Source organism: Puma concolor, unplaced genomic scaffold (genome assembly GCF_028749965.1).
Source record: "Puma concolor isolate L17-30 unplaced genomic scaffold, mPumCon1.1.hap2 unalloc_scaffold_22, whole genome shotgun sequence".
In the NCBI taxonomy this organism is placed as follows: domain Eukaryota; kingdom Metazoa; phylum Chordata; class Mammalia; order Carnivora; family Felidae; genus Puma; species Puma concolor.
The window spans coordinates 295,699-321,450 of record NW_028240228.1 but is presented as its reverse complement, the minus strand read 5'-3'; the positions used below and the strand labels follow the sequence as shown (position 1 = coordinate 321,450).

The following is a 25,752-nucleotide window of genomic DNA, read 5'->3' as shown; positions in this document are numbered from 1 at the left end:
GATATGAAAAACCCCAGGTCAAAACATAAAAATTGATTGAGGTCAATAATAATCTATGGCAAAAGCAATAACCAAACAATGCTGGGGAGGTACTCTTAAACCTAAGACATGCTCATGGGATTCCCATAGAAAAAACAAGCTGGTTAAGATAAACCCCAAATAAAAAGCCACCTAAAACTGGTAAAACTCACCAGCTTCTAGAAGTATTCCCACACGATTTGACACTTAAGAGTGGATGTAAATAGGAAAGGAGATCAAGTACACAATACATGAAGTCAAAGATGGAAAACAAAGATAAATATGTGACCACTTGGAAACAATGATCAAGACTAAATAATTATTCTTCTGAGATGTAATGAAACTTTGGGTATTTCCTTTGGTTAAAAAAGCAGAATGGGACAAGCAAAATAAAAGGTGAAAGTGGGTCTCCTCTGAAGAAAGACTGCAGATCAAAATGAAGCTGCTGATGTCATGTCTTTGTTTTATTACATAATGGTATTTTCCCACCCATGCTTACAAGAAATGAATGCTAATTATCTAAATAAGCATATGTAGAGTATGAACAGATAGATATGGTCAGTAAATAAATTAGCAGACTATTTTGGCTCTAATTTATATCAACCTAAGCCTCATCGCGACTGCCTTTAGCATTTTACCTCCATATAAAACACTCTAAAACTGGTTCCTATAAACAGGGAAAAATGAGCAGAATCTCAAGCCAAAAAAATGCTCACCACTGATGTCACAATATTTAAGGGCTTCACTGCCGTCCTCCGCAGCTAAATTAACATTCAAACTTTTCAGGGCATGCTCCAAGTTACGTATGCCAATCTTGCCATTATCAACACTTGTCAAGATACAAGCAGCTTCTTTAAATGCTACAAAGATAAATAAATATATATAAGATACTATTATTTTAAAAAATGCAAAATAGTTTGTCCAGAGTCCACTATAGGTGAACTCTCAATTTAAGTATATATATTTAACTAAAATCTCTGCAGAAAAAAAGCAAAGTATTTTCTACTTGTAACTGACAACCTATTTATTTCAAGCAGCATTTAAAAAAATTAAGGGCGCCTAGGTGGCTCAGTCGGTTAGCCATCCAACTTCAGCTCAGGTCATGATCGCATGGTTCCTGGGTTTAAGCCCCGCATTGGGCTCTGGGCTAAAAACTCAGAGCCTAGAGCCTGCTTCAGATTCTGTGTCTCTCTCTCTGCCCCTCTTCCACTTGTTCTCTCTCTCTCTCTCTCTTAAAACTAAACATTTAAGAAAAGAAAAATTAAACCAAAAAATTATATGCAGAATTTGATGGGTTATCTGAATCCATTCATCCATTAAATACTGAATAAGCTGTGACCCTTTCTTAAATAATAGTAACGTCCTGTACATGTAGATCTAAAGACTTCTATCAACTGATGAAATAAACCAAAAAAAAAAAAAAAAAAAGCTAAAATTTGAGATTAAAGCTCTTGATCTCCAGGGCCACTACCAGTCTATATTGTGCTTTTGTGTGAATTGAAAAAAGGCACACCTCTCTATGTATCAATTACAAAGAGGCATACCTTCCTCTAGGTAGCTGCAATCTAGCATTGGTGGTCCCAGCCTGGAGAGCACAGTGGAATGTAGAATGCATTTCAGTCTCTACTTGTACCCTTTCAACCAGGCATCTCTGTGCAAGCACAACCCATGCAACCAAATGTAGTCCTGTTGATACCACACCAATTTAAAATATAAAACATGATCATTACTGGGAGTTTCAATTTTTTGTCAATACCATTTCTCACCCCATTTCTCTCTCAACCCCAAAATGAAGTTGTCGTGTATGTTTCCATAGTCCGAAAATCGTTGCATTATACTAACAGATCTAAACCTTCAGTTGGAAAGAATACCATAATACCATTTTAGACCTATATTCATTTTTACTAACATTTATTTTATAGCTACTAAAACCAACAATGAAAATTTCAGCCCTCTTAAAGAGTTTCCTTTAAATTCCTTGAAGACAGGGACTTTAGAATTTGTCTTGTCTATAAATAAAATTATAATACATTATATAGTTGGTACTATGAGAAAAATGTGTGCCAGATATGAGCACTGAGCACTCAGATATAAAGCACTGAGACAGTTCACCTAACCTATAACTCTGAAAAGTCTTATGGGTTGAGGAGTGATGTTTGAGCTGAGTTTGGGGGGAAAATGTGAATTTGTTTGACAGAAAATATACAGAAAGGAAACAGCACATGCAAATATATGGAACCAAAAGCACATGGAAGATATGGAACCAATTTAAATTATAATAAGTAATATGGCTACAGAATAAATACAAATGCAGAAGTGATGAGAGATGAGCTAATGAGATAAGAAGACAGATTTATTGTCATTCTTTAATTCCATAAATATTCACAATTATATAAGTCAATAATATAAAAGATTTGAAACAATGCCTAGCACAGTAAATATCATATAATATTAGCTATTAAATTAGCTATTAATAAGGGGCTTCTGAAAGCCAAAATTGTGCTAGGATCTGGAGAAACAATGCTAGGACTTCTGGCAAAATGGAAACATGGTTCTTGGCCCAATGATGCTTCCAGGCACGTAAGAAAAAGAATCATTAACCAAATAATCAAAAATATGACTAGAAAACAACCAGATTTTAACATGGGCAGAAGACCTAAATAGACCTTTTTCTGAAGAAGACATACAGATGGCCAACAGACACACGAAAAGATATTCATCACCAATCTCAGGGAAATGCAAATCACAACAACAATGAGATATCACCTTACACATGTCAGAATGACTAAAATCAAAAACATAAGAAGTAACAAGTGCTGGCGAGGACGTGGAGAAAAAGCAGCCCTTGTGCAATGTTGGTGGAATGTAAATTGGTACGGCTGATGTGGAAACAGTATGGAGGTTCCTCAAAAAGTAAAAACAGAAATACTATTTGACCCAACAATTCCACTACTGGGTATTTACCCAAAGAGAACAAAAACACTAATTCAAAAAGGTATATGCACCCCTATATGTTTATTGCAGCATTATTTACAATAGCCATGATATGGAAGTATCTCAACTATCTATCAATAGGTGAATGAATAAAGAGGTGGTATATTATGGAATTTGACACAACCATGGAAAAGAATGAGATTGTTTTTTTGCCATTTGCAACAACATGGATGGACCTAGAGGGTATTATACTAAGTGAAATATGTCAGACTGAGAAAGACAAACACCATATGATTGCACTCATAGGTGGAATCTAAAAAACAAATAAAAAAAAAAGAAAAGCAAAATCAGACCTAAAAATACAGGAACAAACTGATGGTGGCCAGAGAGAAGGGGGGATAATGGGTAAAATGGGTAAAGGGGAGTAGGAGATACGGGTTTCCAGGAATGTAATGACTATGTCATGGGAATAAAAGGCACAGGAAAGGGAATATAGTCAGTGATACTGTAATATTGTTGTATGGTGACAAATGGCTATGTTTGTGGTGAGCATAGCAAAATGTATAATCACTACACCTGAAACGAATATAACATTGTGTGTCCACCGTACTCAAATAAAAAAATTTAATGAGAAATTATATTATTTTGGTCTTAATGAATTAAGATAATTCAAAGTTCTCTAATATTTTTGCTACTTTTTTTCCTAAGTAAGCTCTACACCCAACATGGGGCTTGAACTCATGACCCTGAGGTCAAGAGTTGCATGTTCTACCAACTGAACCAGTCAGATGCTCCTACTTTTGTCACTTTATAAGCTAAAATATATTGAGCATTTCTAGTGTCATTTAAAAAAATATTAATGGGTATTTATAGTATGAAGTAAATGCTATGAAAAAGACATAGTTTAATGAAAGCTTATAATAAAAGAAGCTGACCTCGACTACCAGATAATGACAGGCTCCCTAGAGGAAATTGACATTCATTCAATTTTTTTTTTTAATGTCTATTTTTGAGACAGAGAAGGAGACACAGAATCTGAAGCAGGCTCCATGCTCTGAGCTGTCAGCACGAAGCTCAGCACAGAGCTCAAACTCACAGACTACGACATCATGACCTGAGCCAAAGTGAGACACTTAACCAACTGAGTCACCCAGGCACCCCATCACTCATTTGAAAGATGAGTAAACATTAACTAGGCAAAGAGTGTCAGGGAAACCTATTCCAGGGAACAAAATACGCAAAAGCTTTGTAGTTGGATTTCGAAGGAAATGAAAGAAAATGCAGAAAGCAAGGGTAATGGTACAAAATTATACCAGAGAGCTAGGACATGCAGGATTTTGATCTTTAACAACAATGGAAAATGTTTAAAGAGTTGAAAATAGGGGGACATCACACAATCAGATTACTTTTTTGAAAAAAAACAATTACTCTGGCTGGAGTGGGACGAATGGACTAGGAATCCATTGGCACCTGGCAATGATCCTAAAAAATAACTCTTTCATAGGGAATGCTTTCTTGTATACATATATAAAGTCCTTACCATCTGCTGTTGGTAGTTTCAGATTTGAAGACAAAGCCTCTTTCCTAAAGTCTGCAAATTTAAATAGAGAGATTAGGCCATAAGGAACAGCATAATGATTTTACCCAGTTTGGAAGAAAACCAATGGATAAATTACATACTTCATTTCTCAATAACATTTAGCATTGACCATTCCCTTCTTCTCAAAATCCTCCACTAGCTTCCAGAATAACGTTCTCTACTCATCTTCCTCTTACTTCTTAGACTCCATGGATTCGTCAAGCTCCACCAAGCTTCTTAAATGTGGCTGAGATTCTAATGTTACAAATGCTTCCTTTATCCCTAAGAGAACAGCTTAATCCCCAGGCTCATATATTCAATAACATGTTTAATTATTAGTCTGAATTGTCCTTCTTTAGTCCTGCCTGTCTGTCTGTCTGTCTGTCTGTCTGTCTATCTATCTATCTATCTATCTATCTATCTATCTATGTAATTCTGGAGCTTTTCCTAAGGACAAGGTGCAGTGATACCCTTCATCCTATACATTTTCTACAAAAATGCAAATTGATACAGAGATCTATTTGAGGGACAAGTGACAGAAACAAAATATGTCCATTTGCATAGATGGACCACATTGCAGTTAGAGAGCAGTTTAGAATAACTCACAACTAGTACAGGTATTACCTTGAAGCAAAAGGGGGTTAGAATCAAGATACATTATATTTACATTAGTTTTTAAAATGTGATCTAAGCAGGATTAAAAAAAATATAACTAACCTATTAAAAAGTACTTTCAAAATAGTAGGTTTGGCAATTTTACAAGATAACTCTAAAACAGAATTTCTCAACCTGAGCAAAATTACATTTGGGGCCAGCTAATTATGTGGGGGAGTGCTGTCCTCTACATTATAGGGTGGTTAGCAGCATCCCTCACCTCTACTCACCAGATCCCAGCACTCCTCCCCCATCAGTTTTGACAATCTAAACTGTCTTTGCATATTGCCAGTTTTTCCCTGAGACACAGATCTGATCTCATTTTTTAGCTGAAGTTAAATTTAAAGGCAGGAGATGGCTTTCCAAGTATTGATAAAATCCATCTGGGTATATCCCAGATAAGAATATGGATGGATCAGGTAAATTCTTTGTAAATAGAGCAAATAGCCAGATCAACACTTACACAGAATGTTATATAGACCAACGGTTTAATTGTTCAACAATAACTTGTATTTTTCAAAGAGCCTTTCACCTAAAAGAAAAAGAAAGCTAGACAACTATTAGGACCTCTCTAAAATTCATAAAAGGAAAGGGATTAACTTTGAAATAAAATTACTCTAGAAAGAAACATTTTATTTATTTTTTTTTTAATTTTTTTTTTCAACGTTTATTTATTTTTGGGACAGAGAGAGACAGAGCATGAACGGGGGAGGGGCAGAGAGAGAGGGAGACACAGAATCGGAAACAGGCTCCAGGCTCTGAGCCATCAGCCCAGAGCCCGACGCGGGGCTCGAACTCCCGGACCGCGAGATCGTGACCTGGCTGAAGTCGGACGCTTAACCGACTGCGCCACCCAGGCGCCCCGAAAGAAACATTTTAAAGCCATATGACAATATATATAAATACTTTCAGACCAAGTTTACAATGCAGTCCAAGAGATCATCCAGGAATTTGATATTGTAATAACTAAACCTCCGTGAATATAGAATATAAGATAGATCTCTAAATCTGATCTGTAGTAAATTGCATTTCAATACATTTACAGTAGGATTTAGGAACTAAGTATTAAGATTTAATTAATTAAGTATTTGGTAAAATATTTTAAAACCTTGGATAAAATTTTAGAAGAAATTTTTATTACAAGTTACTGGTTATCTGCTCAATCAACTCACCGTCGAGCAAGGAATCATCCAGCATTTCTTGAAAACTATTATCAGTGAAATAAATTCTATTGGTGTTTCCAAGTACATCTGCATAGTTGTCCTTGCCAGACTGATCACTTTCCTCCATACATTCCAATGTACCGATGATGTCATTCAATGCTACAAACACAGAGAATATACATGCAACATGTAATTCAGTCCACGGATCTAAATTTTTGGAACATAACAGTAAAACTGATGGATTCTTCCAGTTTTGCACTGTCCAAAATGGCAGCCACTACCCACATGTGGCCATTTAAAAAGGTAGAGCAATCCATTCTCCACTATAGTTTTCTATAGTCCCTTATCTTTATTCTTAAGATTATTTTGTTAAAACTCCGGGTTCTGCGTGGGCTATTCCTTTATGAACAAAAAAGTATGCCAAAGTTTCTCTAGTCATTCTATTAACGAGCTCACCATTTCATAAAAAATACCCTCCATTCGTCACAACTGCTCCCAAACTCCAATCCTTCCCTTTCTACTTTCTTTCCCTACACCCCTTGCTCCTGTCAGCTCACTTTACCCAATTTAGAGAATCAGCAAAGCCTATTATGTTTAGCATGATAATATCAAACATCTGAACTAGGAAATCCATGACTGACCACCCCCCCCCTTAAAACAAACAAACAAACAAAAACCTCTTCACATTTCTAAAGTACATGTCTAAAAAAATAATCTTTCAGAATTCATTAAGAGAAATATATAATAAATTCCTTTAAAATTAGCTAATTTATGTGAAAGTATAATTTAATATATTATGTTGTTCCATGAGTTAGTCATTAGTCATTGGTAAGAAGTTTCAAAAATAGGCCATGTGAGGAATGGTTGAAGGGAAATCTGAGTCCAGAGAAAAGACGATTCAACGTAAAAGAAAGAAAATATAAGAGCTCTCCTCCCATCCCTGGAGGGCTACTGACAGGGGGAAGAGTCCAAATGTTAAGTTTGGGAATGGAATTATAAGGCAGGATTTCCATCAAATATGTGAAACAATTGACTCGTTCTATAGCTGTCCAAAAATTACGGAATGGGCTGCTTCAAAAAGTCATAAGGATTTCCAAGACAAACAGTAGGATCAGTGTACATTACGATTAGCCTGTCCCTGAAACCCACTAATGTGGTTTTTAAAAAAAATTTTTTTTAATGTTTATTTCTGAGACAGAGAGAGACAGAGCATGAGTGGGGGAGGGGCAGAGAGAGAGGGAGACCCAGAATCTGAAGCAGGCTCCAGGCTCTGAGCTGTCAGCACAGAGCCGGACGCAGGGCTCGAACTCACAGACCGCGAGATCATGACCTGAGCCAAAGTTGGACGCTCAACCGACTGAGCCACCCAGGCACCCCTAATGTGGTTTTTAAATAAACATGTAGGGGCGCCTGGGTGGCGCAGTCGGTTGAGCGTCCGACTTCAGCCAGGTCACGATCTCGCGGTCCGTGAGTTCGAGCCCCGCGTCGGGCTCTGGGCTGATGGCTCAGAGCCTGGAGCCTGTTTCCGATTCTGGGTCTCCCTCTCTCTCTGCCCCTCCCCCGTTCATGCTCTGTCTCTCTCTGTCCCAAAAATAAATAAACGTTGAAAAAAAAAAATTTAAAAATCTGAAAAGTATCTATCTACTTCTTTACACCCAGAAATGACTCCGCTTCCATTTTCCTAAACATATACCTATGTTGTTATTCTTCTCCTGACAGCGCTCATTGACCAAATAGTCATTTGAATGTCATTCAAATAAATTACCAGTGATAATTAAGTTTTAAACTTATTTTCCCAATAGAAAAGTACACAAACTCCCTGAGTATGATCTCCATTGGTTTTAGGTCTATGATTTTAACTTTTAAGCAAAAATGGAAGTGGTAGGAAATACCCATGGTACCAAAATGCACATGGTCACTGTTGTATGTTAACAAAATCCAAAGAAAGGAACATGAGGAATGTCTACTAAAGGAAAAGGTAGAAGATTTCTGAGAAATTCTATAATATATAAGCCTTTACATAGCGTAGAGTCCTAAGTCTGAGGCTAAAAATGGTACAGAAAATTTTCATATCTGAAAAACTGTAAAGCTAGTATCTGACTTTACATAAAGTCCAGAACAAAACACACACACACACACACACACACACACAAATAACAACAAAAAAAGGGATTTAAAATAGGTTTACACAGGCCCCATCCCAGAAAAAGGCTTTTTTCTTTCATCATGGATGCTGCCAACTTTTAATCAAAATCAAGTTTTGCCTGCCTTAAAACAGTTCAATGCCAACATCGTAAGCAGAAATTAACAGAACTAGAAATTCTAAAAAACAAAACACAAAGACATCCATTCAATAAAAGTAAATTGAACAGTCACAAATAATTTACTAGTTACCTTTTAACACGGAGGCATCACGAATATCCTTTACCACTTGTCCAAATTCTTCTATCTGTACTTCATCATCTTCTGCAAGAAAAAAATTTTTTTAAGTTTATTTATTTATTTTGAGGGGGGGGGAGGGGAAGAGAGAGAGGGAGAGAGAGAATCCCAAGCAGGCTCCATCCTGTCAGCACAGAGCCAGACAAGGGGCTCGAGTCCACGACTGTGAGATCATGACCTGAGCTGAAATCAAGAGTTGGACGCTTAACTGATTGAGCCATTCAGGCACACCCGCCCCCCCATCTTTTTCCTTTTTTAACATACACCATGGTCAAAAAGAGGATCCTAGGTCAGGAATGCTTACGTTCTTTCTCACGTTTCTAAAGCTCTGTTGAAATACTTAAGCAGTTCACTTGGTCATTTCCCCCACTTTATTCAGAGAAACTCAACTTTTATGATTTATATATTGAGGGACTCTGTAAGATTTCATTTAGAAGAAAAGGATTCTACTGCTTTACCAGCACCACATATAAATACAAAACCAAAAATAACAAGGTTCAAAACTTTGCAAACCACTGCATTAAAATAAGAATTAAATCACGTTGTACTGAAGGTCCAATAAAAGGTCTCAGTAAAAGAGAGGGAAAAAAATCGCTATTATCAGGTAGTATCATATTTTCATCAACCCTCCTCATCTCAAATATGTTAATAAACAAAACAACCAACACACTTAAAGTCCAAAATTACCAGTCTCACTTAAACAGGAGCTTAATGAAGAAAAAGGGGTAGGTAATCCTCACAGGGAAAGACAGTTCTTTGACAAAGACCATAGACAGCATGCTCTTGTTACTAGGCTAGTTTTGCATAAACATTTCACATAAAAGAGTATAATAGTACATTTGTAACTTCAAGGTATGAAAAATACGAAGGAGTGGAAATGTTCACCTGTGGTTGTGTACTACCTGTCTCCTACATGCAGAACATCAGCAGCAAATGATAGTCTTATTTGAAAAACTGTAGAGGCGCCTGGGTGGCTCAGTTGGTTAAGCGTCCGACTTCGGCTCAGGCCAAGATCTCATGGTTCATGAGTTTGAGGCCCGCAACGGGCTCTGTGCTGACAGCCCAGACCCTGGAACCTGCTTCTCATTCTGTGTTTCCCTCTCTCTCTGCCCCTCCCCCCGCTCCTGCTCTGTCTCTCTCTGTCTCTCTCTCTCTCAGAAATAAATGCTAAAAAAAAATTTTTTTTTTAATTTTTTTTTCAACGTTTTTATTTATTTTTGGGACAGAGAGAGACAGAGCATGAACGGGGGAGGGGCAGAGAGAGAGGGAGACACAGAATCGGAAACAGGCTCCAGGCTCCGAGCCATCAGCCCAGAGCCTGACGCGGGGCTCGAACTCCCGGACCGCGAGATCGTGACCTGGCTGAAGTCGGACGCTTAACCGACTGCACCACCCAGGCGCCCCTAAAAATTTTTTTTAAGAAAAATTATAGTCCACGGTCTTTGTTTTACTTTGTAAACTCATTTTTGTTTTGTTTGAATCTTTTTTTACTTGCTAACTTAGTAGTGGTGGTGGCCACCACGAAGTCTATTTTACAGTATGGATATCTGAAGTCATGTTAATAAAAAAACGGGAAACTGGGGCGCCTGGGTGGCGCAGTCGGTTAAGCGTCCGACTTCAGCCAGGTCACGATCTCACGGTCCGTGAGTTCGAGCCCCGCGTCAGGCTCTGGGCTGATGGCTCGGAGCCTGGAGCCTGTTTCTGATTCTGTGTCTCCCTCTCTCTCTGCCCCTCCCCCGTTCATGCTCTGTCTCTCTCTGTCCCAAAAATAAATAAACGTTGAAAAAAAAAATTAAAAAAAAACGGGAATAGATCTCTTCACATTTCCTAACAGTCCCCTGTGTTCACGGGGACATGCCATTTTCCGGTTGCATATTACACAACTTGAAGGTAGTCAATGCATATGTGATCAATTTAGAGTAACAATAAATTAGATATTAACATTTTTTCTGTTGGACAACCAAACAATCTGAGGTTTCTTTATATGTTCTAAGTGTATGTATTGGCATATCAACCAAGTACAAGATACAAGGGAAAAAAAAGATTGACAAAAGGCAGACCGACAGTCTTATATATCTTTTAATTGTAATATTGGAATACTTACCATCCACTGTTGTTAGTTTCAGTGCAGCTAGGAATTCATTTTTTTTCAAGTTACTATTCAAGTTAGACAGAGTGGTCCACAGGTGAGAAATATTCATCTTCCCTTTGCTGAGATTATGGAGGTTTTCAATAGCATCAGGCAATACTGAAAGGTAGATCACACACAAGTTTTACAACACCCTTGTCCAAGAAGTTAATACAGTTAAACTATTACCTGGAACAGTCAGGAACTAAGGTTTTTATGGCTAAGAAGAATAACAAATATGTTATAAATGATTGCCAATTTTCAAACATTAAAACACAATAAAATATTTAACACCAAAATTAGTGTTTCTTTGAGGATTCTGAAATATTTCAAGAACTTATAGTGACCCTCTGCTGAATAACCAATATAAAGAGTCGTTTTCATTGACTTACAGATTTACAGAAGTCTGAGTTCATAAACAACTCCAACTGATTAAACCATGAATTAAACCATGAAACCAAAATAGCTTTTGCTCTACATCTCCCCCGAACATTGTTCCCTGGATCTTACTTTCTCTTCAATCTACTACTGCAGCCCATGGAAAGAAATTTTGTGGGGTTTTTTGTTTTGTTTTTGTTTTGTTTTTAATTCCAATGGAAAACCTTCGGAAGGTTTAAGGGGCAGGGAGTGAAATTATCTCATTACCAATGTGTAAAAAGATCACTCTACTACTGTATAGAGAATAGACTCTCTGGAAGATCAAGCAGTTAGGAAGCTAGTTCAGAGAAAAAGATGACAGTGGCTTCAGCAAGGGTAACAGTGATGAGAACGGAAGTGGACAAACATAGGATGTGTTTGGAGAATAAAACTGAAAGTATTTAAAAAATTTTTTTTTAAGTTTGTTTAAGATTTTATTTTTAAGCAATCTCTACACCTGATTGTGGGGCTCAAACTTACAACCCAGAGATTAAAAGTCACTCGCTTTATCAACTGCACCAGCCAGGTGCCCCAAGACTGAGAGTATGTAGTGATGAATTGAATGAGAAGCTGGGGCCATGAAGAACTCCTAGGTTTAGAACTTAGAAGCTGAGTGGACAGTGGTGTCGAAAACTGAGGTAAGAGAGCCTAGGGAAAGAATAAGATCGATGGACAGCAAGAATTCTTTTTTATACATATTAAGTATGAGATACATGGGGAGTCAAAAGAACAGCAATATTATTTAAAGCAATAAGATGATTCGGGAAGAGGCTTAGAGAATGGGACTCAGAATGGATCCTGGGATCATGCTAATATGAAAGCCAGTCAGAAAAGAAGGAGCCAGCAAACAAGACCAAAAAAGAGCTAGGTCTACAATGGAATATTATTCAGTTATGAGAAAGAAGGAAATCCTGACATTAGGGACAAAAGAGTGACAAGCACTATGCTTGGTCAGATAAATCAGAGAAAGACAAATACTATAAGGTCTCACAGCTGAGAAAGCAGAACTCAGAAACAGAGTAGAATGGTGGTTACCAGGAAATTGGGAAGAGGCTGGTCAAGGGTACTAATTTACAATTAGAAGATGAATAAGTTCTGGGCTTCTAAGGCACAGCATTGTGATTATAGTTAGCAATACTATATTATATACTTGAATGTTGCTAAGAGAATAAATCTTGGTGTTCTCACCACAAAAATAGAAATGATCATTATGTGATGTGATGATGCTGTTAGTTAACACTATGGTGGTCATCGTATTGCAATATATAAGTGTATCAAATCAACACTTTGTACACCTTAAATTCACACAATGTTATATGCCAATTATATCTCAATTTTAAAGAAAAAAGAGGAAAAGCCAATAAGGTGGGGAAAAAATGAGATGACAATGTCACAGAAAACATAAGGAGAAGAATTTTGAAGAATAAACATATTAAATTAAAAATAATAATGGTATGGGGGCGCCTGGGTGGCGCAGTCGGTTAAGCGCCCGACTTCAGCCAGGTCACGATCTCGCGGTCCGTGAGTTCGAGCCCCGCGTCGGGCTCTGGGCTGATGGCTCAGAGCCTGGAGCCTGTTTCCGATTCTGTGTCTCCCTCTCTCTCTGCCCCTCCCCCGTTCATGCTCTGTCTCTCTCTGTCCCAAAAATAAATAAACGTTGAAAAAAAATTTTTTTAATAAAAAAAAAATAATAATGGTTGAATCATTATGCTGCACACCTGAAACTAATGTAATACTGTATGTTAATTATACTTGAGTTAAAAAAAACTACGAGAGGTAAACAAGATGAAAACAGAAATTTGGCAAATGGAGTTAACAAAGTGAGATTTAACTTTTGTAAAAAGCTAAGGTGGAATGTCAAGGTCAAAAACCTGAATGAGTGGGGTTTTTTAAGTTTATTTTATTTCTATTTTGAGAGAGACAGAGAGAATGAGAGCAGGGAAGGGACAGAGAGACAGTGAGAGAGAGAGAATCCCAAGCAGGCTCCATGCTGTCAGTCAGCACAGAGGCCAACATAGGGCTTGAACCCACAAAACTGTGAGACCATGACCCGAGCCAAAATCGAGAGTTGGATGCTCAACCAACGGAGCCACCAAAGCACCCCATGAATGAGTGTTTTTATTTTTTATTTTTGAATGTTTATTTTTGAGAGAGAGAGAGAGAGAGACAGAGCATGAGCTGGTGAGGGACAGAGAGAAAGAGGGAGACACAGAATCTGAAGCAGGTTCCAGGCTCTGAGCTGTCAGCACAGAGCCTGACACAGGGCTCAAACGGCTCAAACAGCACAGAGCCTGACACAGGGCTCATGAACAGCATGATCATGACCTGAGGCAAAGTCGAACGCTTAGCCGACTGAGCCACCCAGGTGCCCCCTATAAGGAGAGAACTGGCAATATAGAATGACGATAGCCAGATTCCCCTTCAATTTCCAATGCAAAACACACTCTATACTGAGTTAAAATATCAATAAAAATAATATTTGGTGATGAACTGAATCAGAGAAGTGGAAGTGGTGGAGCTAGGGCCATAAGGAAAAAAAAAGACCAAGAATGACTCCTAACTTTTCAGCCTAAACAACTGAATGCTAAGCTCAATAGAAACGGAAATCACCAGATGCCAGAAGTGAGGAAGAATTATCGTGTGTGTGCCTGAGCTGACGCCATGGCAGTCAGATGGTATAACGCATAAGTAGAGAACATAAGCTCTGAGTTGCTTTTTTTTTTTTTGTAATTAATTCATTTATTTTGAGTGAGAGAGAGAGAGAGAGAGCATGTGGAAGGGGCAGAGAGAGGGAATCCCAAGCAGGCTTCTCACCGTTGCATGGAGCCTGATGCAGGGCTTGAGCTCACAAACTGTGAAATCATGACCTGAGCCGAGATCAACAGTCAGATGCTTAACTGACTGAGCCACCGAGGCGCCCCATGAGTTGCCTTTTTTTTTTTGAGAGACAGAGTGTGTGCATATGGGAGAGGGGCAGAGAGAGAGAGAGAGAGACAGAATGCTTTTTTTTAAAAATATAACTTATTGTCAAGTTAGCTAACATACAGTGTGCTCTTGGCTTTAAGAGTAGATTCCCATGATTCATCGCTTACATACAACACCCAGTACTCATCCCAACAAGTACCCTCCTCAATGCCCATCACCCATTTTCCCCTCCCCCACAGTCTCCCCATCAATCCTCAGTCTGTTCTCTGTATTCAGAAGTCTCTTATGGTTTGCCTTCCTCCCTCTTTGTTTGAAACTATTTTTTCCTCTTCCCTTCCCTCATGGTCTTCGGTTAAGTTTCTCAAATTCTACATATGAGTGAAAACATGATATCTCTCTTGCTCTGACTTATTTCACTTAACATAATACCCTCCAGTTCCATCCATGTTGTTGCAAATGGCAAGATTTCATTCTTTCTCATTGCCGGTAGTATTCTGGTATGTGTCTGTGTGTGTGTGTGTGTGTGTGTGTGTGTGTGTGTATCACATCTTTTTTATCCATTCATCAGTGGATGGACATTGGCTCTTTCCATAATGTGGCTATTGTTGATAGTGCTATTATAAACATTGGGGTACATGTGCCCCTATGAATCAGCACTCCTGTATCCTTTGGATAAATTCCTAGTAGTGCTATTGCTGGGTTGTAGGGTAATCCTATTTTTAATTTCTTGAGGAACCTCTACACTGTTTTCCAGAGAGGCTGCACCAGTTTGCACTCCCACCAAAAGTGCAAGAGGGCTCCCATTTCTCCACATCCTCACCAACATCTGTTGTTTCCTGAGTTGTTAATTTTAGCCACTCTGACCTGTGTGAGGTGGTATCTCAGTGTGGTTTTGATTTGTATTTCCCTAATGATGAGCGATGTTGAGCATCTTTTCATGTGTCTGCTGGCCATCTGGATGTCTTCTTTGGAAAAGTGTCTGCTCACGTCATCTGTCCGTTTCTTCACTGGTTTGTTTGTCGGGTGTTGAGCTTGGTAAGTTCTTTATAGACTTTGGATACTAGCCCTTTATCTGACATGTCATTTGTAAATATCTTCTTCCATTCGATCAGTTGCCTTTTAGTTTTGTTGATTGTTTCCTTTGCTGTGCAGAAACTTTTTATCTTGATGAGGTCCCAATAGTTCATTTTTGCTTTTATCTCCCTTGCCTTCAGAGACGTATCAAGTAAGAAGTTGCTGTGGCTGAGGTCAAAGAGGTTGTTGACTGTTTTCCCCTCTAGGGTTTTGATGGTTTCCTGTCTCACATTTAGGCCCTTCGTCCACTTTGAGTTTATTTTTGTGTATGGTGTGAGAGAGTGGTCCAGTTTCCTTCTTCTGCATGTTACTGTACAGTTCTTCCAGCACCATTTGCTAAAGAGACTTTCTTTTTTTCCTTGGATACTCTTCCCTGCTTCATCAAAGATTAGTTGGCCATACATTTGTGGGTCCAGTTCTGGGTTCTGTATTCTATTCCACTGGTCTATGTGCCTATTTTTGTGCCAATACCATACTGTCTTGATGATTACAGCTTTGTAGTAGAGGCTGAAGTCTGGGATTGTGATGCTTCCTACTTTGGTTTTCCTGTTCAACATTACTTTGGCTATTCGGGGTCTTGTGTGGTTCCCTACAAATTGAAAGATTGTTTGTTCTAGCTCTGAGAAGAATGCTGGTGCAATTTTGAGTGGGATTACACTGAATGTGTAGATTGCTTTGGGTACTATCCACATTTTAACAATATTTTTTCTTCCAATCCATGAGCCTGGAATGCCTTTCCATTCTTTGTGTCTCCTTCAATTTCTTTCATAAGTTTTCTACAGTTTTCAGCATACAGATCTTTTACCTCTTTGGTTAAACTTATTCCTAGGTATTTTATGGTTCTTGATACAATTGTAAATGGGATCGATTCTTTGATTTCTCTTACTATTGCTTCATTCTTGCTGTATAGAAATGCAACCAATTTCTGTACATAGGTTTTATATCCTGCAACTTTGCTGAATTCATGTATCAGTTCTAGAAGTTTTTTGGTGGAGTCTTTTGAGTTTTCCATGTAGAGTATCATGTCATCTGCAAAAAATGAAAGTTTGACTTCTTTGCCAATTTGGATGCCTTTTATTTCCTTTTGTTGTCTGATTGCTGAGGCTAGGACTTCCCACACTATATTAAACAACAGTGGTGAGAGTAGACATCCCTGTTGTATTCCTGATCTCAGGGGGTAAACTCTCAGTTTTTCCCCATTGAGGATGATATTAGCTTGGGCTTTTCATATGTAGATTTGATGATGTTAGGATATGTTCCTTCTATCCCAACTTTCTGGAGGGTTTTTACACAATGATGCTGTATTTTGTCAGATGCTTTTTCTGCACCTACTGACAGGATCATATTGTTCTCATCCTTTCTTCTATCGATGTGATATACCACATTGATTGATTTGCGAATACTGAACCAGTCCTGCAGCCCAGGAATGAATCCCACTTGATCATGGTTAATAATTCTTTTAATATACTGTTGAATTCAATTTGCTAGTATCTTGTTGAGAATTTTTGCATCCATGTTCATCGGGGATATTGGCCTGTAATTCTCCTTTTTAGTGGGGTCTCTGTCTGGTTTGGGAATCAAGGTAATGCTGGCTACATAGAATTAGTCCAGAAGCCTTCCTTCCATTTCTATTGTTTGGAACAGCTTGAGAAGAATAGGTACTAACTCTGCTTTAAATGTCTGGTAGAAGTCCCTTGGGTAGCCATCTGGCCCATTTGTTGGGACTCATTTGTTGGGATATTTTTGATAACTGATTCAATTTCTTCACTGGTTGTGGGTCTGTTCAAATTTTCTATTTCTTCCAGTTTGAGTTTTGGTAGTGTGTGGGTGTCTAGGAATTTGTCCAATTTCTTACAGATTGTCCAGTTTGTTGGCATATAATTTTTCACAGTATTCTCTAATAATTGTATTTCTGTGGTGTTGGTTGTGATCTCTCCTCTTTCATCGGTGATTTTATCTATTTGGGTTCTCTCTCTTTTCTTTTTGAGAAGTCTGGCTAGGGTTTTATCAATTTTGTGTATTGTTTCCAAAAGCCACCTCTTAGATTAATTGATCTGTTCTACTGTGTTTTTTGTTTTTTGGGGGTTTTTTTTGGATTCCCTATTGTTTAGTTCTGCTCTAATCTTTGTTATTTCTCTTCTTCTGCTGGCTTTGGGGTTTCTTTGTTGCTCTGCTTCTAGTTCCTTTAGGTGTGAGGGTAGATTCTGTATTTGGGATTTTTCTTGTTTCTTGAGATAGGCCTGGATTGCAGTGTATTTTCCTCTTAGGACTGCCTTTGCTGCATCCCAAAGGGTTGGGAATGTTATATTTTCATTTTCATTTGCTTCCGTATATTTTTAAATTTCTTCTTTAACTGCCTAATTGACCCACTGATTCTTTAGTAGGATGTTCTTTAACCTCCATGCATTAGGAGGCTTTCCAAATTTTGTCTTGTGGTTGATTTCAAGTTTCATAGCATTGTGATCTGAAAATATGCATGGTATGATCTCAATCCTTTTATATTTATTTAGGGTTGCTTTGTGACCCAGTATGTGATCTATTTTGGAGAATGTTCCATGTGCACTCGAGAAGAATGTGTATTCTGCTGCTTTGGGTAAAAAGTTCTGAATATATTTGTCAAGTCCATCTGGTCCAGTGTATCATTCAAGACCGTTGTTTCTTTATTAATTTTCTGCCTAGGTCATCTCTCCATTACTGTAAGTGGAGTATGAAAGTCCTCTACAGGGAAGATGGTGGCGTAGGAGGACGCTGGGCTCACCGCATCCTGCTGATCACTTAGATTCCACCTACACCTGCCTAAATAACCCAGAAAACTGCCAGAAGACTAGCAGAACGGATTCTCCAGAGCCAAGCGTAGACGAGAGAACCACAGAAGAGGGTAGGAAGGGTGGAGAGGCGGTGCATGCTACAGACTGGCGGGAGGGAGTCGGGGCAGAGGGGCAGCCTGTCGGCCAAGCAGAGGCCCCGAGTCTGGCTTGCAAAAGCAGAGGGGCCGGACGGAGTGTGTTCGGACGGCAAGCAGGACTTAACATCTGGAAGGTTATAAGTTAAGTTAACAGCTCTGCTCAGAGAGCGGGAAGGCTGGAGGACAATGGGAGCGAGAGTTGTTGAGCCCCGGACAACAAAGCTCAGCTTGGTGGGGAACAAAGGCGCTCGCCAGTGCCATCTCCCTTGCCCATCCCCCAGCCAAAATCCCAAAGGGAACCAGTTCCTGCCAGGGAACTTGCTTGCACTGCGCAAACATCCAACGTTGTGCTACTGCAGATCCATCCCACCGGAGGCGGATCTGACTCCCTCCCGGTGCCGCAGGGCCCCTCCCAAAGCTGATCACAGAAGGATAAGCGAGCGAAGCCTGCCCCTCCTGCCCCTGTGCACCTTGCCGATCCACCGCAGCTAATACGCCAGATCCCCAGCACCATAAGCCTGGCAGTGTGCAAGTAGCCCAGACGGGCCACGCCACCCCACAGTGAATCCTGCCCCTAGGAGAGGGGAAGAGAAGGTACACACCAGTCTGACTGTGGCCCCAGCAGTGGGCTGGGGGCAGACATCAGGTCTGACTGCGGCCCCACCCACCAACGCAAGTTATTCGAGACAGCACAGGGGAAGTGCCCTGCAGTCCCGCACCACTCCAGGGACTGTCCAAAATGACCAAACGGAAGAATTCCCCTCAAAAGAATCTCCAGGAAATAACAACAGCTAATGAACTGATCAAAAAGGATTTAAACAATATAACAGAAAGTGAATATACAATAATAGTCATAAAATTAATTGCTGGGCTTGAAAACAGTATAGAGGACAGCAGAGAATGTATTGCTACAGAGATCAAGGGACTAAGGAACAGCCAGGAGGAGCTAAAAAATGCTATAAATAAGCTGCAAAATAAAAGGGAAACAACCACGGCTCGGATTGAAGAGGCAGAGGAGAGAATAGGTGCACTAGAAGATAAAATTATGGAAAAAGAGAGAGCTGAGAAAAAGATAAAAAAAATCCAGGAGTATGAGGAGAAAACTAGAGAACTAAGTGATGCACTAAAGAGAAATAATCTACGCATAATTGGTATTCCAGAGGAGGAAGAGAGAGGGAAAGGTGCTGAAGGTGTACTTGAAGAAATCATAGCTGAGAACTTCCCTGATCTGGGGAAGGAAAAGGGCATTGAAATCCAAGAGGCACAGAGAAGTCCCTTCAGACGTAACTTGAATCGATCTTCTACATGACATATCATCGTGAAACTGGCAAAATACAAGGATAAAGAGAAAATTCTGAAAGCAGCGAGGGATAAACGTGCTCTAACATATAGAGGGAGACCTATAAGACTCGTGACCGATCTCTCTTCTGAAACTTGGCAGGCCAGAAAGGAATGGCAGGAGATCTTCAATGTGATGAACAGAAAAAATATGCAGCCGAGAATCCTTTATCCAGCAAGTCTGTCATTTAGAATAGAAGGAGAGATAAAGGTCTTCCCAAACAAACAAAAACTGAAGGAATTCGTCACCACTAAACCACCCCTACAAGAGATCCTAAGGGGGATCCTGTGAGACAAAGTACCAGAGACATCGCTACAAGCATGAAACCTACAGACATCACAATGACTCTAAACCCATATCTTTCTATAATAAGACTGAATGTAAATGGACTAAATGCGCCAAAAGACATAGGGTATCAGAATGGATAAAAAAGCAAGACCCATCTATTTGCTTTCTACAAGAGACTCATTTGAGACCTGAGGACACCTTCAGATTGAGAGTGAGGGGATGGAGAAGTATTTATCATGCCACTGGAAGTCAAAAGAAAGCTGGAATAGCCATACTTATATCAGACAAACTAGACTTTAAATTAAAGGCTGGGGGCGCCTGGGTGGCACAGTCGGTTAAGCGTCCGACTTCAGCCAGGTCACGATCTCGCGGTCCGTGGGTTCGAGCCCCGCGTCGGGCTCTGGGCTGATGGCTCAGAGCCTGGAGCCTGTTTCCGATTCTGTGTCTCCCTCTCTCTCTGCCCCTCCCCCGTTCATGCTCTGTCTCTCTCTGTCCCAAAAATAAATAAAAAAAACGTTGAAAAAAAAAATTAAAAAAAAAAAAAACAAAAAAAAAAAGAAAAAAAATAAATTAAAGGCTGTAACAAGAGGGGCGCCTGGGTGGCGCAGTCGGTTAAGCGTCCGACTTCAGCCAGGTCACGATCTCGCGGTCCGGGAGTTCGAGCCCCGCGTCGGGCTCTGGGCTGACGGCTCAGAGCCTGGAGCCTGTTTCCGATTCTGTGTCTCCCTCTCTCTCTGCTCCTCCCCCGTTCATGCTCTGTCTCTCTCTGTCCCAAAAATAAATAAACGTTGAAAAAAAAAAAATTTAAAAAAATAAATAAATAAAAAAATAAAGGCTGTAACAAGAGATGAAGAAGGGCATGATATAATAATTACAGGGTCTATCCATCAGGAAGAGCTAATAATTATAAATGTCTATGCGCCAAATATGGGAACCCCCAAATATATACAACAATTACTCACAAACATAAGCAACCTTATTGATAAGAATGTGGTAGTTGCAGGGGACTTTAACACCCCACTTACAGAAATGGACAGATCATCTAGACACACGGTCAATAAAGAAACAAGGGCCCTGAATGATACATTGGATCAGATGGACTTGACCGATATATTTAGAGCTCTGCATCCCAAAGCAACAGAATATACTTTCTTCTCGAGTGCACATGGAACATTCTCCAAGATAGATCACATACTGGGTCACAAAACAGCCCTTCATAAGTATACAAGAATTGAGATCATACCATGCATACTTTCAGACCACAATGCTATGAAGCTTGAAATCAACCACAGGAAAAAGTCTGGAAAACCTCCAAAAGCATGGAGGTTAAAGAACACCCTACTAAAGAATGTGTGGGTCAACCAGGCAATTAGAGAAGAAATTAAAAAATATATGGAAACAAGCGAAAATGAAAATACAACAATCCAAACGCTTTGGGACGCAGCGAAGGCAGTCCTGAGAGGAAAATACATTGGAATCCAGGCCTATCTCAAGAATTAAGAAAAATCCCAAATACAAAATCTAACAGCACACCTAAAGGAAATAGAAGCAGAACAGCAATGACAGCCTAAACCCAGAAGAAGAAGAGAAATAATAAAGATCAGAGCAGAAATAAACAATACAGAATCTAAAAAACTGTAGAGCAGATCAATGAACCAAGAGTTGGTTTTTTGAAAAAATAAACAAAATTGAGAAACTTCTAGCCAGGCTTCTCAAAAAGAAAAGGGAGAGGACCCAAACTGATAAAATCATGAATGAAAATGGAATTATTACAACCAATCCCTCAGAGATACAAGCAATTATCAGGGAATACTATGAAAAATTATATGCCAACAAACTGGACAACCTGGAAGAAATGGACAAATTCCTAAACACCCACACACTTCCAAAACTCAATCAGGAGGAAATAGAAAGCTTGAACAGACCCATAACCAGCGACGACATTGAATCAGTTATCAAAAATCTCCCAACAAATAAGAGTCCAGGACCAGATGGCTTCCCAGGGGAGTTCTACCAGACGTTTAAAGCAGAGATAATACCTATCCTTCTCAAGCTATTCCAAAAAATAGAAAGGGAAGGAAAACTTCCAGACTCATTCTATGAAGCCAGTATTACTTTGATTCCTAAACCAGACAGAGACCCAGTAATAAAAGAGAACTATAGGCCAATATCCCTGATGAATATGGATGCAAAAATTCTCAATAAGATACTAGCAAATTGAATTCAACAGCTTCTACAAAGAATTATTCTCCATGATCAAGTGGGATTCATTCCTGGCTGCAGGGCTGGTTCAACATTTGCAAATCAATCAATGTGATACATCACATTAATAAAAGAAAAGATAACAACCATATGATCCTGTCAATTGATGCAGAAAAGGCATTTGACAAAATTCAGCATCCTTTCCTAATAAAAACCCTCGAGAAAGTTGGGATAGAAGGAACATACTTAAACATCATCAAAGCTATTTATGACAAGCCCACAGCTAACATCATCCTCAATGGGGAAAAACTGAGAGCCTTTTCCCTGAGATCAGGAACACGACAGGGATGCCCACTCTCACCGCTGTTGTTTAACACAGTGTTGGAAGTTCTAGCATCAGCAATCAGACAACAAAAGGAAATCAAAGGCATCAAAATTGGCAAAGATGAAGTTAAGCTTTTACTTTTTGCAGAAGACATGTTATTATACATGGAAAATCCGATAGACTCCACCAAAAGTCTGCTAGAACTGATACATGAATTCAGCAAAGTTGCAGGATACAAAATCAATGTACAGAAATCAGTTGCATTCTTATATACTAATAATGAAGCAACAGAAAGACAAATAAAGAAACTGATCCCATTCACAATGGCACCAAGAAGCATAAAATACCTAGGGATAAATCTAACTAAAGATGTAAAAGATCTGTAAGCTGAAAATTATAGAAAGCTTATGAAGGAAATTGAAGAAGATATAAAGAAATGGAAAAACATCCCGTGCTCATGGATTGGAAGAATAAATATTGTCAAAATGTCAATACTACCCAAAGCTATCTACACATTCAATGCAATCCCAATCAAAATTGCACCAGCATTCTTCTCAAAACTAGAACAAGCAATCCTAAAATTCATATGGAACCACAAAAGGCCCCGAATAGCCAAAGTAATTTTGAAGAAGAAGACCAAAGCAGGAGGCATCACAATCCCAGACTTTAACCTCTACTACAAAGCTATAATCATCAAGACAGCATGGTATTGGCACAAAAACAGACACATAGACCAATGGAATAGAATAGAAACCCCAGAACTAGACCCACAAACGTATGGCCAACTCATCTTTGACAAAGCAGGAAAGAACATCCAATGGAAAAAAGACAGTCTCTTTAACAAATGGTGCTGGGAGAACTGGACAGCAACATGCAGAAGAATGAAACTAGACCACTTTCTCACACCATTCACAAAAATAAACTCAAAATGGATAAAGGACCTGAATGGGAGACAGGAAACCATCAAAACCCTAGAGGAGAAAGCAGGAAAAGACCTCTCTGACCTCAGTCGTAGCAATCTCTTACTCGACACATCCCCAAAGGCAAGGGAATTAAAAGCAAAAATGAACTACTGGGACCTTATGAAGACAAAAAGCTTCTGCACAGCATAGGAAACAACCAACAAAACTAAAAGGCAACCAACGGAATGGGAAAATATATTTGCAAATGACATATCATTTGGACAAAGGGCTAGTATCCAAAATCTATAAAGAGGTCACCAAACTCCACACCCGAAAAACAAATAACCCAGTGAAGAAATGGGCAGAAAACATGAATAGACACTTCTCTAAAGAAGACATCCGGGTGGCCAACAGGCACATGCAAAGATGCTCAACGTCACTCCTCATCAGGGAAATACAAATCAAAACCACACTCAGATATCACCTCACGCCAGTCAGAGTGGCCAAAATGAACAAATCAGGAAACTATAGATGCTGGAGAGGATGTGGGGAAACGGGAACCCTCTTGCACTGCTGGTGGGAATGCAAACTGGTGCAGCCACTCTGGAAAACAGTGTGGATGTTCCTCAAAAAATTAAAAATAGACCTACCCTATGACCCAGCAATAGCACCTGCTAGGAATTTACCCAAGGGATACAGGAGTACTGATGCATAGGGGCACTTGTACCCCAATGTTTATAGCAGCACTCTCAACAATAGCCAAGTGATGGAAAGAGCCTAAATGTCCATCAACTGATGAATGGATAAAGAAATTGTGGTTTATATACACAATGGAATACTACGTGACAATGAGAAAAAATGAAATATGGCCTTTTGTAGCAACGTGGATGGAACTGGAGAGTGTGATGCTGAGTGAAATAAGCCATACAGAGAAAGACAGATACCATATGGTTTCACTCTTACGTGGATCCTAAGAAACTTAACAGAAACCCATGGGGGAGGGGAAGGAGAAAAAAAAAAAAAAAAAAAAAAAAAGAGGTTAGAGTGGGAGAGAGCCAAAGCCTAAGAGACTCTTAAAAACTGAGACCAAACTGAGGGTTGGTGGGGGGTGGGAGGGAGGGGAGGGTGGGTGATGGGTACTGAGGAGGGCACCTTTTGGGATGAGCACTGGGTGTTGTATGGAAACCAAGTTGACAATAAATTTCATATATTGAAAAAAAATAAAGTCATCTACAATTACCGTATTATTATCAGTGAGATTGCTTATGTTTGTGATTAATTTATAAATTTGGGTTCTACCAAGTTGGGGGCATAAACATTTACGATTGTTATCTCTACTTGATGGATAGACCCCTTAATTATGACAATAATGCCCTTCTTTATCATTTGCTACCGTCTTTACTTTAAAATCTAGTTTGTCTGATAGAAGTATGGCTATTCCAGCTCTCTTTTGACTTCCAGTAGCATGATATATGGTTCTCCATCCCCTCACTTCCAATTTTCAGGTGTCCTCAGGTCTAAAATGAGTCTCTTGTAGACAGCATATAGATGGAACTTGGTTTTTTATCCGTTTTGATACCCTATGCCTTTTGAGTGAGGCATTTAGCCCATTTACATTCAGAGTTATGACTGAAAGATATGGATTTAGTGTCATTGTGTTATCTGTAGGTTTCATGATTGTGGCAATGTCTCTGGGCCTTTGTAGTCTTTGCAGCATTCCACTCACAGAGTGCCTGCAGGGTTGGTTTAGTGCTCATGAATTCCTTCAGTTTTTGTTTGTCTGGAAAAGCCTTGATCTCTCCTTTCGTTCTGAATGACAGCCTTGATGGATAAAGGATTCCTGGCTGCATATTTTTCCTATTCAGCACATTGAATATTTCCAGCTACTCCCTTGTGGCCTGCCAAGTTTCAGTGGACAGGTCTGCTACTACCCTTATGTGTCTGCCCTTGTAGGTTAAGGCCCATTTGTCCCTAGCTGCTTTCAGAATTCTCTCTTTATCTTTGTATTTTGCCAATTTCACTATGATATGCCTTGGGGCTGACCTGTTTCTGTTAATTCTGAAGGGATTTCTCTGTGCCTCCTGGACTTGGATGTCTGCTTCCTTCCCCAGATTAGGGAAGCTCTCAACTATAATTTGGTGAAATAAACCTTCTGCCCCTTTCTCTTTCTTCTCCTTCTGGAACTCCTATGATACAGATATTATTATATCTCATTGAATCACTTAGGTCTCTAATTCTCCCCTCATGGTCTAATATTTTCCTCTCTCTCTCTTTTTTAAGCTTCATCATTTTCCATAATGTTATCTTCTATTTCACTTATTCTTCCCTCTGCTCCTTCATCCTTGCTGTCTCTGCATCTAGTTTATTTTGCATCTCATTTACTGCATTTTTTAATTCATCATGACTATCTCTTGTGTCCTTGATCTCTGCAGCAATAGATTCTCTGCTGTCTTCTATAGT

General features: G+C 39.4%; 1 protein-coding gene across 1 annotated transcript in view; it reads right to left on the bottom strand.

The window, feature by feature from the left end:
- Positions 1 to 25,752, bottom strand: part of LOC147571554 (uncharacterized) — a 197,300-nt gene that overhangs the window by 100,224 nt on the left and 71,324 nt on the right. Inside the window, 3 exon segments of the mRNA XM_086696292.1 lie at positions 735 to 878; positions 8,743 to 8,814; positions 10,892 to 11,035. Coding sequence (XP_086552418.1) covers positions 735 to 878; positions 8,743 to 8,814; positions 10,892 to 11,035 — 360 coding nt within the window.